The 17253-nt window shown below is 42.8% G+C and overlaps 1 protein-coding gene across 7 annotated transcripts in view; it reads right to left on the reverse strand.

The window, feature by feature from the left end:
• rbm46 (RNA binding motif protein 46) overlaps positions 1-17253 on the reverse strand; it is a 35298-nt gene that overhangs the window by 7097 nt on the left and 10948 nt on the right. For all 7 annotated transcript variants that reach the window (XM_046065094.1, XM_046065093.1, XM_046065089.1 and 4 more), the window contains 3 exons: positions 12993-13407; positions 6891-7090; positions 6446-6548 (listed from right to left, as the gene is read on the reverse strand). In XM_046065094.1, coding sequence (XP_045921050.1) covers positions 6446-6548; positions 6891-7090; positions 12993-13407 — 718 coding nt within the window. The remainder of the gene's footprint in view (positions 1-6445; positions 6549-6890; positions 7091-12992; positions 13408-17253) is intronic.

The raw sequence follows: 17253 nt of genomic DNA on the forward strand, positions 1-17253 counted from the left end.
CTACACGGGAAGGCAGCAAAGGTCACATTAAAGACCCAATTATGGGATAAAATCGCTTCCTGGCTAACAGATAGTAAAAAGGTAATTCCTGAGATCTGAGGAGATTTATCCCTCAAATCATAATTATACATATTTAAAAACACATTTGAATGCAAACAGCACTGTCATTTACCGTCTTGTCTTTGACTGAGGTTCAATTCTGCCGTCTTTTTAAGAAGAATATAATTTAACCCAGTGAGTTTTCTGTCAGTTGCACCACTACTAAAAGCCCTCTTTACTTTTCAAGACATGACACCCCTGAGAATATAATGCCCCTGGTTAACATCATTTAAAAAGTTTGTCATTATGCTTGCTATGAACTTTAACTGTTTAACAGGCCTTCATCTATAGGAATAATCACAATTTAAATGGAAATTGCAGTATTGGCCAGTGTAAAATCACAATTATTTTCCTCAGATTATTAAGCCTTTCTGCAAATTCACTGACTTTGGATGGCAATTATCACAAAAACAATCCAAACAAGGCTTCCTGCAGGGACATGGCGAGGAGAGATGAAAAAGGCCTTAGAGGAAGGCAGAGGGGAGGGAAAGAAGATACGGAGGAGAAAGGGAAGACACTTTGCATCTTGTGGGTTGAGCTCTATCAGATATTCAGCTCCCCCTGGAGCTGTGAGCACAATACAAAATAGATGCAGTGTAAGAGAGTTTCATTAAAAGCGTCCACCACAGGGCTGACTTCCAGTATCCAAGGCACTCACAACCTCCCTCTTCCAGTTTTCAAAGCAACATCTCATGTTAAAAAAAACATTTTTAATTGCACTAGGGTCGGCTGGTGGTCGGAGCGTCAGAACGCAGAGACAGCAGGGAGCAAAAACCTGCTTTGTGCGAGTCAATTAGGAAAAACATTTTTACTGTGAATTTCATTTCAGCATCTTTGTGGTCTAAAATGCCCAATCTTCTCGCTCCTTCTCTGTGTGGCTCGTATGTCCTTGTCATACTGACGTGTAGACTTCTTTGAGTCCCACATTTTACTGCATGGTTGAACTGATGCTGCACTCAAGCCCCATCTGAAAGAGACACATTTAGTCTTCTGATCTATTTTCAGAGGGTTGGTCTTCAGGACAGAGAGCTGTGTGTTCCAAGAAAGGCATGATGGGGGATTGCTCGGATATCTCTGTATCCAGCAAAGCGAGTCAGTGCATGACCTGAGAATGGTGCTATGGGGCCTCTGTTACTCTGTCTGTCCCAAACAGACATTTCAAACTCAAACTGGAATTTCAAAACTCAGTCACCACTGCACAAAAGACTGGATCAACACTGCGGTAAGGATAAAATACTGCATTAAACAGTGCAGTTCAGAAGTTATAAAGCCACCACCGGGCCAATGACAGCAATGTTTTGTCTGAGCTGTATGGAGAATCTTTGCCCTAAAGTGAAAATGAAAGAGCAGCTCCTCCCTCATTCCCACCACTGAGGTGCCCTCCTGCTGTGCCAAGGCCCCGATGCCCACCTGCTCCAGGTGTCCTGATACTTGGTGAAATAAAGTTAAATAAAGAAAACAAAAATATACACATCTGTAACAAATTTGACAGACCTAAGAGTACGTCCACACCAAGCTACCTGAATCTAAAAATTGCAGTTTGTGTTAAAAACAATACGTGTCCAGAACATTATGCTCCATCGTTTATTTCGTTGTGTCGCAAATTCCACACTTTACCGTAATATTTTGGTGAGGGAACGGCGCTTTGCACCGCGGTGAAGTTAGTTTGAAGTTGGAATTCAACATCTATCGAATGTCCAACATAAAAACTAATATCCAACTTGAAACCAACTTCACCGCAGTCTGTTCCTCCACGTGTGTTGGGGTTGCGGGGAAGAAATTTGCATTAAAAATAAGGGACGAGCCACACAACACTATCCAGTCATTATGTGTGTGTCAGTCAGGTAACGTTAAATGACTTGCCCACGGACGTACAGCTTACTGTATTTCAACAAGACATGCTGCTGTTGTGATGTTAGCTGTAGCAGCAGGAGAGCTGTGAATGTCACTGTCTGGAGCTGGAGCCGGGGTGTTTACTACCTGAGGTGTAGGGGTGTGTGTGAGTGTGTCAGAGTGTGGGGAGAAGAGAATTCGAGGCAGGTGCAAAGCATACTTAAAAACAATAAGAATGTTTGTGGTCATTAAAACCTGAACTTTTCTTTTTGCTAGGGGGGCGGGGGTTTTACAATCACGATGCCGGCTCAACATCGTGATGTCTGTCAGCCATCGCCGATGGCCCAAACCTACTTTGCAGCAAGTCGGTTTGCTAATCCACAACCTACCTAACATTAGTTATATTACTTGCTGTGTCGTTGTTCACTCTATCATGGTATGGGTCATGGTGCTGTCAAGTTACCTCACCTTTATAATGCAGAGACATTAACTGGGTTACAGTTGGAAATCCCATATTTCATAAAATTTACAAAAACATTTATCGGGATATGAATTTTTTTTTCCTATCGCACAGCCCTACATCATCATATCCCAAAAGCTTAGTTTTCCTGATCTGCAGTTAGGTTGGAGGTATTAAAACAGGTGTGAATTCAGCCCATGGACCCAGCTTTCAGCTACGATTGTTCAGTGACCTGCGATCCGTCACCGGATAAAAACCCCAGCAAAATCCCAGCGCAGCTTCTGGACTCGACCACTGCAGCTGCTGTCTGCCAGCCAACTTCACACGCTAACAGAAGCAACGTAGTAGCTTAGCACCAACCAGTTTAACAGAACAGACCGGGTCCTCCATCTGCACAGTCGGAACACAATCAATTAGGTAATTGGCTATCAATTTTCTTCTTCTTTAAGAGTGGTGGTAATTATTAAATAATGACTATAATTATTATATTATTTAATGTAACTACTGATGTCATTTAAACCCTAATTGCCAACACACAGTGTTAACACGAATGCTTTCTCCTAGATCACTGTCAAACCACTTTGGGTAACTAGACGCTCTAAATGTGAATGATTTAGTAACGCAGGTGTTTACATGCAGATAACTTCACCTCTGCAGGTGATGTTTATTTCCAAATATCTCTACTTGAACAGAACTCCTCAAAGGTATGAGATTCTGTAGCCAGCCAGGCTTTGAGAGACGCTGGCGGAGGCAGTGCTGTGATAGGCTCTCGGGGAGCTCCAGATGGCACGAGTTCAGACTCTTAACAGCTGCCGTCACTTTCTGTCGTATCTGCTCTTGAAGTCAAACAAGTTTTCTTTTGTTTGATTCAAATATTCCTACAGGATTCAAGTGATCTGGTAATTAAAGAAAGTGTGACACCTCCTGAACTTCTGAGAACTTCTCTTACTGCCACCCAAATCAGTCGAGTGATGACCTGCACGACTAAAAGAAAAGGAGGAACAGAGCTTCCTCTTATCGCGTATAATTTCTGTACTGTGGTGTTCAACCCACTTCAGTTTCCTTTATCTGCAATCTGGATATGAAACACAAGAGGAAGAGGAAACAATAATGTGAATCTGAATAAATGATGGCGGTTAGATTAAGACTGTAAGAATGTAATAATGCAAACGCAGATTATTGTGCCGCTTCAGCTCCAGGCTGCCGGAGCCAATCCAGTTCTGTCTGCCCTGCTGTATGAATACAGATAAGTGTTTAAAATGCATGAATAAAGTAATGGCATGTCATCCTATACTACATGCTGCACTGGTTCTATGGACTGTAGGTTATTAACGTCGCCTCACGTTTTGATAGTGCCAACAACAGTTCCCTCTGCACCAGTGTAAACAAAATTAACTCCAGAGCTTCTACTGTATCTGGAGATTAAAGTAAATTGAATTATAAATTGATACTTGGGTTACATGGAGGGAGAGTGGCTAACAGGCCAGTTAAGTCAATATCAAAGGTGACAGCTCCGAAAGCAAGTCGCTGTGGGGGAGAAAAGTCCTATTTAACATTTAAATAAAACATTCTGGTGCACTCGGAGAGGAGAAAGGGACTGAGCCAACCTCCCAACACGTCCCCTCCAATACAAACTGAGCACTGTTTCTTCTGCTTCAGCCATAGAAGTAATCATGTGCCTCTTTCTTCTTCTTCTGTCCTTCACTGTGCTGCACTTCCCATCCTTGCAACACACGCTGACTGTAGCATCCTTTTAAACAGTAGTTGCAGCACACTGGGTTCACCGTACAAACTGAAGACAACTCAGGATTCGTAACTATAAATTTACCAAAACCGACCATTTGACTCCTGCCGACCTCGTTTCAGTCACATTGGTATAAAATATATTTATACACTATATACTGTAAGTGTGTGTGTGTGTGTGTGTGTGTGTGTGTGTATATATATATATGTATGATCATTTCTTTTTTTTTTAGCTTTTTATCATTGCTTTTAATGAAATATTTCCATTTAACTCTTTTAACCCTGATTGTAACACTAACTTATTATATTTTATGTTGCGTTTAAACTTTTTTATATTTCCCTGTTGCTTTTATGTAAAGCACTTTGAATTACCTTGTTGTTAAAATATGCTATACAAATAAACTTGCCTTGCCTAAGATTCTCTTTTCCTTTTACTTGCGCTCTTTTCTCTTTATACATGTCGTTAATATCGTTACGAGAGCCTGAGGACAAAGAATTCATCCCTTCACACAGGCTGTTGCCTACTCCTTAAAAGTACATAATAAAAAAAGTCGGCCTAGTATGTTAATAAAAAGTAAAATTACTCACTTTTGATTTTCCTGTTTTAGCATAAGAACCAATGTTCCTAACAACATTATATTATTAATTATTAATAAGAGCTCCACAGCGAGGACGGAGAATGTTGCGCACCGGTGTACAGATTAAGATATTGTTTCAATAAGCATTACCGAGACAAGTGACAATAAATCGTCATATTGATTTCAGGTGATACAGGTCTTCACCCTGAGCCAACGCTGACATCACAACAAAGCTGAAGTTAGCTCATTTTTGAATGAAGTCATCTTACTGTAGCTAAAAAGCAACATTTCAAGTGGCAGCAACTAAAAACAAAGGGCTTACCTCAGTGTGCATTACTACCAGAGTCTCTAAACATGACATCAAGCAGGATCCTGTGATTGGAGTAAAGGAAATAGAGATCGCCAAACAAAAACTCTTCTTTTCACTGACAGACACCTGCTGAAGTAGGAAAAGGCTTGTGTTTACCCACCGACATGGCCAGGTAGGCTGTCACTTCAGTGCAGACTGGAAAAGTCCACCTGTCAGGCCCTTGAAGTCCGCAGCTAATCATCACAATAATGTGAGCATATGTGTCGGTTTGGCTACCATGTGCTCAACAGCTTAAAACTAATTTTCCTCGCTGACAGAAACAAACTGTGTGTGAGAAATTTGGTTAATGACTCGTTGGGATCCTTTCCATGATGTCGGCAGACACCTGGTGTGACAGTCTGAGCCTGTTGGTGGCAAAAAGAAGCACTTTTTGTAGACGTCATTTTGATGGCCGCAACTTTCCCAAAAGGAATACGTGACTCTAAATAGCTTTTAGGTGTGAGTGTGTGGATGTGACTGGTTGTTTGTCTATGTGTGGCGCAGCGCTGTACTGGCGACATGTCTATAGTGTACCCTGCCTTTCACCTGAAGCCAGCTGGGATCGGCTCCAGCCCCCCGCGACCCTGTACACAGGATAAGCGTTTGACAATGGATGGACTTTAAAGGATAAATTCCTGTGCCAAGTTCTAATTAACTTTTCTGAGAGGAGCAACGGAAAAGCATCCTGGCCGGAAACATCACTTGCATGGGAGGTTCACGGCATCTGTGATATCGCTGAGGTGAGGCACCTGCAGAGCCTGTCTGAAAAAAGATCCAGAAGTATCCGCTGTCGCACCACCACACTTCAGTGCAGCTTCTTCACCTCAGGCTGTGAGGCTCCTAAATTCCACCCTCAGCCCTGCACCACGTACAACAGCTTTATTTCTATGACTCATACAGTCGATGGATGAATATAATATCATTTTTCTATATAACCTTTATTCTGTGAGCAGCATAAAGGGAACTCCAACTTAATCGCGTTATACAGCCCCGTGTTGTAAAACGATAAATACATCTACCCTGTACCTTGTAAAATGACACGAAGGTTCCAACAGGAACATCCTGTGCCAGAACGTTAAGCTCCTCCGCCCATATGAAGCCATACAGCACAGACTGCCTCACCTCTGCCTGAGCTAACAAGTCTACTTGTTTATTCATATAGTATGTGGCTGTATGTGTGTGTACATACACACACACACACATACAGCCCACGCTGAAGCCTTGACGGATCGTATAGTATCTGAAGGAGAAATGTCAGCTCGTGAACACAAACCATGTGAACGTTAAGCTGGATTTATGCCTCTGTGTCAGGTGTAAAGCAGCGTGTGTGTGTGTGTGTGTGTGTGTGTGTGTGTGTGTGTGTGTGTGTGTGTTGAATAATACCCAGGTTCCACAGCGCGGTCTGTGCAGCAAGCTCTTTGGCATCATCCAGCAGCACACACAGCTTGTCCGGGATGTATGTGCTTCGTGTTGACGGCATCACCACCTGCACACACACATTATGATGAGCACTTTTGGTCCTCAGTTTGTTTGTTTTAGATTTATTGCTGACACTCTGTATACAAATAAATATGTACGTATGTATTTAGCCCGTGTTTATTATTCTGTTATTTCTCTCTAATGGCTGCTGCCAGCCATATTTCCATTAAAAAGGCTTTACAGTATGTTTTTATTTATTTTTTATGCATTTATGATGCATGCATCTGTAGATAAAAGCTATACAGTATATATGACTTCATAGATAGACAAGCCGATCGATCACAATAGACATTGTTGTCCATGCGCAGCAGTTAAACGTGTAATTGTGCGTAGGGATTGGTGTAGGTACCTTGTACAGGAGCAGCAGCTTTCCGTCCTGCCCAGGTGTGGAGTACAGGTGGTACTCCGGCTGCGACCAGTAGTTTTTGCGGCAGTAAAAGTCGAGCAGACTGACAGCGGAGCCGATCTGACCCTGCTTCAGGGCCAGAAGACTGGTGGGGGAGAGGGGGGTGCCAGGAAACAGGGGAAACACACACCTGTCCAGGTCCTCTGGTGATACAGAGAAACACACACTCGCAGGATTAGTATTAGCGCTCATTAGACATGTTGACTTCACGCCTGTCTGTTGGTCAGTTGAACAAGATACAACTGTGAGCTTAATCCATGATGAGAACAACCGCAGGGCTGCAGTTCTAGTTCAGAACTTCCTTTCATATGATTCATGTTTTGCCTCAAGGTTTTTGGTATTAAAAAAGGAATACGTTAGTGATTTTCATTTCCATTGATGCTGAGGTGGAGGGTCCCTACAGTCCCTCAACTCGCCTCGACTCTACTGCAGACTACTGATTGTTCAAAGATAATCGTCACTATTCACTACATGATCATTGCGCTCACCAGACGAAGTGTCCTGAACAAACCCGCCATTTTTATATATGTCATATTATGCTCATTTTCAGGTTCAAAATCCTATTTAGGGGTTGTACCTGAACAGGTTTACACACATTTTATAGGAGAGGTGTGTGCTGCAGCTCAGTGTTTTTCCACCGGTGTTTTTGAGGGCATGTCGGACTAGCTGCTTGGCGAGCGTTATGATGTGTGCTTTCTCGTGACATCACAAGAAAGCGGAAGAAAAGGCTGGACTACAAACAAGTTTTCAGGCAGTTCAGAGCAGTGATTGCTGTGGGAGATGTAACTCCCTCTGGGGTGGACTTTGGGCATTTTCACGGGAAAAAGCATAATATGACCTTTTTAAATAGTTTAGCCAGAGATTGCGAGATACGATACTCTCTGTACTTTACTATTATTATTATTAGGGCTGTACATTACAGTTGGGCGATGTCTAAAAAATTTCCATCGGACTATGTCTACACTGAAACATCGGGATGGACGTTGCAAGTCGCGGACCAGGTAAAGCAGCAGTGAATACAAAGGGTGCAGATGTTGGTTTTGGTTGTTTCATAGGCTGCGTCATTAACAAGCCCACAAGCGGCTCACCTGCTGCCGTGAAAACGGATCACGGGTGGAAAAAACACGGAAAAGGCGAATTCTGCGTCTTTTAGGCGACTTTATAAAACGCACTGCTGAAGGAGAAAGTGGAGTAGACGGGCAGGGCACGCCGGTCGGTGTGTTTACCTAAGGTGTAGGCCTCTTGAGTGTCTGAGTGTGGGGAGAAGAGAATTCCGAGGAAGGTATAAGCATATTTAAAATTTATATTAATAATGTTCCTGGTGATTAAAACCTGCTTTCAAAAAAGTTTTACAATCACGATGCCTGTTCAACCATTGACCAACTGTCAGCCATCGCCGACGGCATCGCCTATCGGCCCAACCCTACAATGCATATTACTCGATTAACAAACCAATTTATCCAAAATAAATACCAAAAACATGTCTAATCAATATTTTATTCGATCATCCTGATGAAGCACATTAGAATAATGACAATAGCAAGAGTATGAATCAAATTTCCACGTCACTGATGTGTTGTGATAACAATAATAACAGACATTAATCAGGCTACTTTACTTAAGACGTTAAATGTTTCTGACATGGATTTATTATAGTAATATGCAGTACAATAATCAAATGTATCTCTGCATCAGTGTGGTGCAAAGAAAACAACTGAAACGACTCACAGACTGTGCGGACAGTCACATATCGTCTGTACTGTTAGATTCAGCTGTTCTCTCGCTCATGCGTGGCCGTTAAATAAACACAAAATATGAAACGGCCCAACGTTAGATGACACGGTGTAACGTTACGTTACCATGACAGCAGTGGGGCAGAAATTACTTTTAACATCAAGGCGATGAAGAGATACTTGTCCTCGTGCTTGTGTGGGGACAGAAAGTAAACAGGTGCTGCTGTCAGTGCTCTGGGATACTTTTGCTTCTCGTGTTCGTGCTGCTTCACATATTCGTGGACAGCAGTTGTGCTGCAGTGCAGCTGTTTCCAGTTCACAGAGCTCACGGAGCAGCACGTTGTTGAGTGTCTGTCTGAAATAATCCCAAACTTTAGACGGTCAAAAGGCGAGGTCTTGTAGCTGGAGCTTGTCCGGGGGAATCCCTGTTAACACCGGATGTAGCGACGCTTCGACGCGTGTAATGAGAGTCAACGCATTTACGTAATTGAAAACAGAGGACAGGTCACCAAAAGCAAATCGCATACAGTCAAGCTTGGTAAGCACCATAAGCCTCTGCTCAACTTGCATCTGATTGGCTGCTTGTCCCGCCTACTGGCCTCTTAACAATCATGGCTGCTACATACCACTAGAGAGGTAAGTAACTTTTCTTCTACTAAATACTAAACTCTTCATCTCTTGTGACGTTAATGGTACAGTGTGATCGAGCTAAATCGATTTTACTGTAACTCATTAAAACTCTGTTATCAAATTCAAACTTCAGTTAGAAACGAGAGCTTGAGCAGCAGAACAGGAGCTGAGTCAGTCACATTTTCTATCCGCCTAACTTCATGTCTCCCTCTCAGTTTATCAGTCTCCACATCTCCATCCGAAAATACCTTCAATTGCGTTCCATCAGTCCAAGTCTCTTCTTCATTTACAATATTTCAACAAAATTAAACTGTGACATTAAGAGTTTCTCCAAAAAAGATCACATCCGTTTTAAATTCAAGTCGTTGAGAAAAAGAGTTTTAGCTGAATAAAAAACGGCAATAAATAACAATAACCTCTCAGAAATGCCGCACGGCCGTAATTCAGACATGAAATATCACCAGCATTAGCTGCTCTTAGCCTTTATGCTAATTATTTCATTCATTAAGACAAGGAGTACATTAATTAGCACATTCTTCTAAGTCATCTGAAAACACATAATATGCATTTTATCTTAAAGCTGCAGCAGCCTGGTTTTCATGATTAAATGTAAATGTGTGCTGCTCCACGTGACTTGATTTAATTTATGGAATTAACAGAATGAAAATGAATTAACTTTTGACAGTTTGCGCGGGAAACGCCTTTTTAGCACTTTTACCATCAGTACATCACTGTCAAACTAAGTTGTTATAATTACTGTGAATAAAAAGCTAAGATGACTGGTGGCCTCTACATCCCCCTGCAACAGAGCTGTTAATGATCCTCAGCACTGCACCACATTTCATTTAACTTATATTCCAAACGAAACCAACACGTTCTCACTCCCAACTCGACACATACGGACGCAAGACCCGTCACCATCAGTTTTTTACCCACTGGTGACGGTAAAGGTAGGTGTATGACATTTAACAGAAAAAAACAAGTTAGGAGGGGGTTGGGGCGGTTGAAGGGCCAGAACCGGACTTAATGCCAGGAGACAGTGACCATAACCAAACAATGATCTTTTCCTAACCCTGAGCAAGTACTTTTGTTGCCTAAACCAAAACAAATTGCAATCACACCTCTTCCTTTCAGACTGCAGCTGAGTTTTCGTTTTCAAGCCCTGGTTTCTCGTTTATGCCTGTCGCTAATTTGCATCATACCTACATCATACCTGAATTTATATATTTTCTATGTTCTATAAACAAATTAACAATTTCCACTTAATTTAACATCAACCTGAAAGCAAATGAAAACAGAAATAATTTTCACATTTTTTAATGGTAAATAAATTCAGGCATCAAGAGGTTAACAACGTGGCGTTTAAAAATGGCGACGTTTCACAAGGTTTACGTTTTATTTTGATAGTCTAACCGGATGTTGCATTTTTATTGTTGCTGACTGTTGCAAACTTTACCACGGAGCCTTAAACGTCCAAAAACGCCGCTAAAGGGGTCACCAGGAGTCGGGAATGTCGGCAGTTTACTCAGGCGGCAACAAAACTCTGCTAGAAAAAAATATCTATGTGGAGCTCCATGCAAACTTTTTACACTTTTTCTCCATGCAACGTTTGATCTCCTCCTGCGCTCTGTGATCGTGTTTCAATGCAGCCGAATTCACAATATAATTGTTCAGATTATTTTGTTACATCACAGAGTAGGAAATTCGATTGTGGCTCAGAAATACTGACCAGCAGTCATTAACAAGATGTACTGTTTTTTTTAATCAATCAGTCTGGTGGTTTTGACGAGAGCGATATAGCGACTGTTACTCTTTAAAAAAAGAGGTCTATCTCCGAAGGGACAGTTTCCATAATGTTGTCAGATACCTGTAATAACAAGCTGAGCCTGTCAGTAACAAAAAAACAAGCACTTTAGTGGACGTACTCTGACGGGACGCAATCGCTCGTTAGGAAATGCTGCTGACAACTGCAGCATGCTCGCTCAACATCAGTTCAGTTTTTAAAAAAGTAGTCACGTACACACACAAACACGGGAAATTAAGGTCCAGGTTTAAAGACTACATGTTACCCTTTAAATCTCCCCCTCCGTATATCCGTCTCTCCCTCTGAATCATCTCCATCTTCCCTCTAAACCTCCTTCTTTCGCATTTCCTTCATCCCTGTCAGTCTGTCTCTGCTCACAACATCTGTTTCTCTCTGCTTTAATCTCCCCGTCTTTCCTCCCTCTTCCATCCTGAACCGTCTCTGTCCATCTGAAGCTCTTTCTCAACCTTAAATGTGTCTCCTCTCTGCACTATGCATCTAACTCTCAAAGTGAATCTTTAATTCCTCTTCCCAGGAGTCTCTCTCTCTCTCTCATCCATCTCTCCTCAAATCTACCCATGTCCTCCTCCTCTCCCTCTCACTCTCCTGTAGTAGTACAAGTAGCGGCTTTCTGCTATGACATCTCTCCTCTCATAAATATTTCACAGTCCATTTGTAGGAGAGTTAACTCTAAAACTTTTCTCATTTTCAGAAATGTCTGCGGGCGTCACGAAACTTTGGAGTTTTGCTTCATCGCCAGATTATTATCACGGCTGTGTCAATTTACGAGCAATGACTTGATGAATGTGGTTTGTTACGGATAAGGCAAAGTCAAAACCTGCTCAAGCTCACAAGATAAAAGCTAAAAAATCCTCTCAGTGAATCAAAGTGAAGGGTTTTACAGGCTGGCCGAGACACAGAGAGCCAGCCTGCAGAGTTCAGAGTTTATGTACAAACACGTTCTTCACTGCTACCGGCAAGTCATATTGATTGTTTGGGTGGTCGGGCTCTAAAGATACTTTACTGTTAAAGTTAAAAAAAAAAAGTGTTTGAGCAGTTTTGGGAAACTTTTCCAGAGGCAGACTAATGTCTTGGTTAAGAGAGAAAATCCACAGTACAAGTAAAATATAATTAAAAATATAATACAGTTCCCTGCTCATGAATCATCACCACTTACAGCTGCATCTTAAACAAGATACTAAAACTTTTTAAACTCTTTTCGGACATATTAATATGACATGAAATAAGTTTGTCGACTCAAAGTGTCCAATATTAAAAATAAACTTTAACAAAGCTAAATCTTGAAATAACTAGCACAGCATTTTTCATCCTTTTTTATAATATAATATATAATATTATAAGGAGTTTTTTATTTCAAAAAGTATTTTTCCCAAAGTCTTTTATTATTTATATTTTTAGTATTTAAATGTAATTTTTCTTTGGCTGTTGACCACTGTAACATGAAAAGTTTATGGTAATCTTGATACATAATAATTTCCTGATGTCTTTAATTTAAAGACGTCATATTGTGCTCATTTTCAGGTTCATAATATTTTTAGGGGTGCAGCAGTACCCCTCTGAGCTTTTAGCTACAGAGTGAAGCATCTCACTTCTAGATGATCTTTGTTTGGAGTTGCACATGCGCAGTACATAGCACTAGCCAATCAGAAGCAGAGTAGGGCGGGTCCTGAAAAGGAAGGTAGTGTGATGAAGCTTGTTTCAGACAGAGGCTGAAATGAGGGACTGCACGACGGGGCCAGTAAAAGATAGAACATTTCTATAGAAATTCATTTTTTTGAACTTTAAATCATGCAAAGCTGCCGCAGAGGAGTGTGTAGGTCCCCTTTAACACACATTAAACCTCCTCCTCCTCCTCACCTCCTGCTCCTGTGTAGAAGGGGCTCCCCAGGCGCGGTGGCAGGGTCACTGTTCTCAGTGGAGAGCATCCGTCCATATCTCCTCCCATCATGCCTCCGTCGCCCCCGTGCAGGACAAACATCTCGTTCCCTCCTCCTGATGCGTTGTTCCCCAGGTATCCCCTGCTGTTGTACCTCCTCCCGACTATACCCGCGTCTCTGATCCCGGCCGGCTTGGCCAGCGTCACCTCTACGCTGGCTCCATCGATCAGGGCTCCGTTCATGAGGCTCATCGCGGTGACGGCGTCGTCGCGGCAGCGGTAGTGAATGAAGGCGTAGTCGGTGAGCTTCTTGACTCGCTCCACAGAGCCCGGTTTGAAGCAGGAGAACTCCTGACGGAGAGTTTCTTCAGTGGTGCTCGGCATCAGGTTACGCACCTGAAAAAAAAGATTCTGTCACAAACAACATAATGTAGCGCACAACGTCAGCCTTCACCTTCAGAAAGTCTTCTAGTGAGTCCAAATCCAAATGGCTTTCTGCTTGGTTTTCACTTCCTGCATTCACAGCTGGCATGTCAGTGGCACTGTACACGTTTTAAGCCTAAAAGGCCTTTTCACACGGGAAGCGATTTACGCGCCTCGTAATTAATTTTCAATGAGGGGTGAGTGTGTAGGAAGGGAGGCGCGGGTTGTTTCGACGGGCACAGCGACAAGCGGGCGTGTTCCTGTGAAACTGTCGCGGTCGTGCTCATCTCACGCACATGCTCAGCTAACGTTACTTAGCCTATAGTTTCACTTTAAGCTAGGAAATGAAGGACTACAGTAGCGCACAGAAGCCGCTGCAGTGGTTACTATCTATTGAGCGCCTTCCGTTTACTCGCGGAGCGCTTGTCTCGGTGTCTGTTCACATGAGAAGCTCAGAGCGACCCCGCGGGGCCATGCAACTATGCGGGCGGAGTGTCGCTTCCCGTGTGAAAAGGCCTTTAATAGTTTTAAAGTACAGCTAGCAGCTAGCAGCATGGCTCTTATATGTAACGACCGGATGGATCGTCATGGTATTTGGTTCAGATATTCGTGTTCCCTTCAGGATGAACTGTAAAAATGACTTTGGTGATCCTCTGACCACACAGGGTGCATGACGATGATGATTTCCCCTCATCTGACTGTTTGAGTCATTTTTAGAGGCCTGAAGAGGAAAAACTCCACTTTTCTCGTTTGCTGACTAGTGACTAGACCGATTAATTGTCCGAAACCTGCACTCACGAGGCCGATAAATCATCCTAATTGATAGCAGAGCATATATCTAACACCAGTACTGGCTAGTGTCAAATGTATATTGGATGACGTCACTTCTGACAAATAGGACTGATTCTTTTTCCAACTGAGGAATATTTCCAAATTAAGAACACTGCATGATGATTATGAACAAAGTGTGAGTTGGAGATGTCCATTCATGCTTTTATTTCCTCTTGTTCAGTTTACTGTAACGGTCTTTTTACTTGTTTGAACAAGAACCGTTCAGAACTCTGCTGCAATGCTTTAAACTCACATTAACAAAAGAGCGCACATCGCATCCGGCGTTTAAACAGCTTCATACTCCGTCCCGTAGTCTGAGGTCATCAGGTCAGAGGTTGTTAGTGGCTCCCCACACTCATTTTAAAACCAGGGGGGGTCGATCATTTCAAGCAGTGGCACCGAGGCTGTGGAAAGCATTGCCTCCCTTTCTATGCTGAATTCTGCATGCCTGCCGAGAACTGCATGACAATGCATTAAAGTTCTGCTTTTAAACGCTATACTATTCTTTGTGGGGTTCATCAATAGTGATAAATGATCAGTATACATTTTATGACTGTTAAGAATCATTAATATATTATTACACTTAGTAAAAGTACCATTTCTTGAGATTCAGCAAAAACATGTTGCGTTAACCGCATTCAAACAATGTGAACAGCAAACCTTAATAAATGGATGCATAATTCAGCAAAACGGAGGTGTATACAATTCACGGCAGAATTTGGCACAATACCTGCGCTGCAAAACGTCACTAGACCTCGTGGGAGCGAGGCCTGATCATTGTTCTAAGCTCACGCAGTCTAACGGAGGCAGATTGTGTCTGACTTGACGGCACTGTTTTTATTCCTCTATCAAGTCGGCGAAAGTCAGCCAGTTATCTGGAACGCACCTCCTTACATGCTTGCTAATAACCGTTTTGAAGATGGTCCCCCGACACTGATAGCATTGTGTTGGACAGATTTGTGCAGCGGTGATTATGATTCCAACCATTCAATTCACAGACGGGTCTGTTGTCCGTGTTTGCGCGAGAGAGCGAGAGCGACTGATTGAGAGGATGTGCGGAGCGAATATGTGATGTGCAGCGTTGCAATCAAAAATGGGTCGCCAAATTTACTTGGGTGGCTGTTAATCTACCTGGACTGTCCGCCCAAGTTAAGCCTATGTGTGGGAAACACTGGGCATGATACATCGGCCATTGAATTACATTTATCAGTTGAACATTAGTCCTGCCATTCTGAGATAACCTGGCAAAAATGTTGGTTTGTCTCCAACTATGTGATCATGTGACTCATCCTATTAAAGTCACATGGTCCCACGTGTCAGCAACCACATTCTGAGAAGTAGATGATATTTTTAGTGGCGCGAGTGACAGACAACGCTGATGGACACAAGCTGTAATTACCTGTAATTATCCTGTGCGATGACTTACGGGATAATTACAGCCCGATCATCACCAGCAGTCTTGACTGGCAATGAATGGGCTCATAGATGAGAAATGTCCTTTAACCCAGAGAGAGTTGTGGTTCTTCAGTTAGCAGCGTCAGACACGCACACCACCGAGGGCTTGACTTCCCTCTGGCCCTCCCCTGCTAAAAATACTCTCCCCCTCACGCCACTACAAGCTTTTGGGTTTGAGTCTGTGGCCCTCAGATCACATCTCAGTCTTTCAGTGTAAAAGCCTCCACAGTAATTGATCCCCTGGAGGGAGAGCAGCTCCTGCAAGCCTCCTCCCTGCTGCTCCGTTCTCTAACACCTTTGATCTGAACAAGCCTGCTGAGTGTTTCCTAAAACACTGACCTTTAGCTGCGGAGCGGCACAGGAGAGCAGCGCAGAAGCTGAGCGTTGCATTTTAAAAAGACGTCTACACCGTGGGCTGAAGTGGGGGTTGTTTTTGGATAGAAAGCACACAACTTTAACGCTGTGACTGTGTTTATAAATAAACTCTCTCAGCCATATAATCCTTCTCTGACTCGTCTCGTTATCTGCATTCCCTTCATCCTGATCGAGGGAGGTTTAATAGGAACAAGCACAAATCTAAACCACACTCGCACGCACACACACACACACACACACACACGTGTACTCACATAAAGGACTCTGACACGCTGCATGACCTCCTCGTCCACGTCTTTCTCAGGCTCGGCCCAGTCCACCTGGATGGAGTGACCCCACAGCTGGAAGGTTCCTGTTGGTGAGCCGCAACAGTTACACACTGACCAATGTGTCAACACACAACTGTGATTTCAGACACAACTGGATCACAGTTTGTACTGTAGGCCGGATGTTACAGAAAATTCAGTCAGAAACTGTACAGGTTCTCCTGCAGCGTCTTATGGAGGCAGGACACCTCACCTGAAATAATGAATACCCGAATGAAATAAAATATTAATATTCTGGGGGAAAAAAGAGCAGAGTCAGCACCCTGTTGGTTTTGTTAGTTTTTCCTAATAAGTTCAGTTATTTGATGCCTTAAAAAGAGGATTTCAGGTGTCATTTTAACAACAGTTTGCCTCGACACAAAGCAAACACACACTGTGGTCGGTTTAATCGGACAGATCCTGACACATCTTATCGGTTTCATTTCTACATGCTGGTCTGAACTGTTGGCGCAGTCCAAAGTAAAGTTTCACAGTTTTTCTAATCAGTCTTAAAACACCAGTCAGGTGCCCGTATGGATGTGAAACAGGTTCGGTGTCTGTAATCACTCGTCCTGTTCATCCTGGACATTAAGAGTCTAACTCCTAACGGGCCTCCAGTAGAAGTGAGTGATTAAAATTAAACGTCAAAGTATCCGGAGCGACCACGAGACTGTTTGACTGGATCAAAGTTACAGTTTGGTCTTTTAAGGCATTAATCTCTTTTTGGTCCTGCAGTTCAGCGTGGAAACACAAAGAGGGAACTTTACACTAACAAGACAAACTCTGGAAGTAGATTTTTGAAATAAATCCACTTTACCTGGGCCACAGGACTGTGTGTGTGTGTGTGTGTGTG

Source organism: Micropterus dolomieu, linkage group LG12, assembly GCF_021292245.1.
Source record: "Micropterus dolomieu isolate WLL.071019.BEF.003 ecotype Adirondacks linkage group LG12, ASM2129224v1, whole genome shotgun sequence".
NCBI classification, from domain to species: Eukaryota; Metazoa; Chordata; class Actinopteri; order Centrarchiformes; family Centrarchidae; genus Micropterus; species Micropterus dolomieu.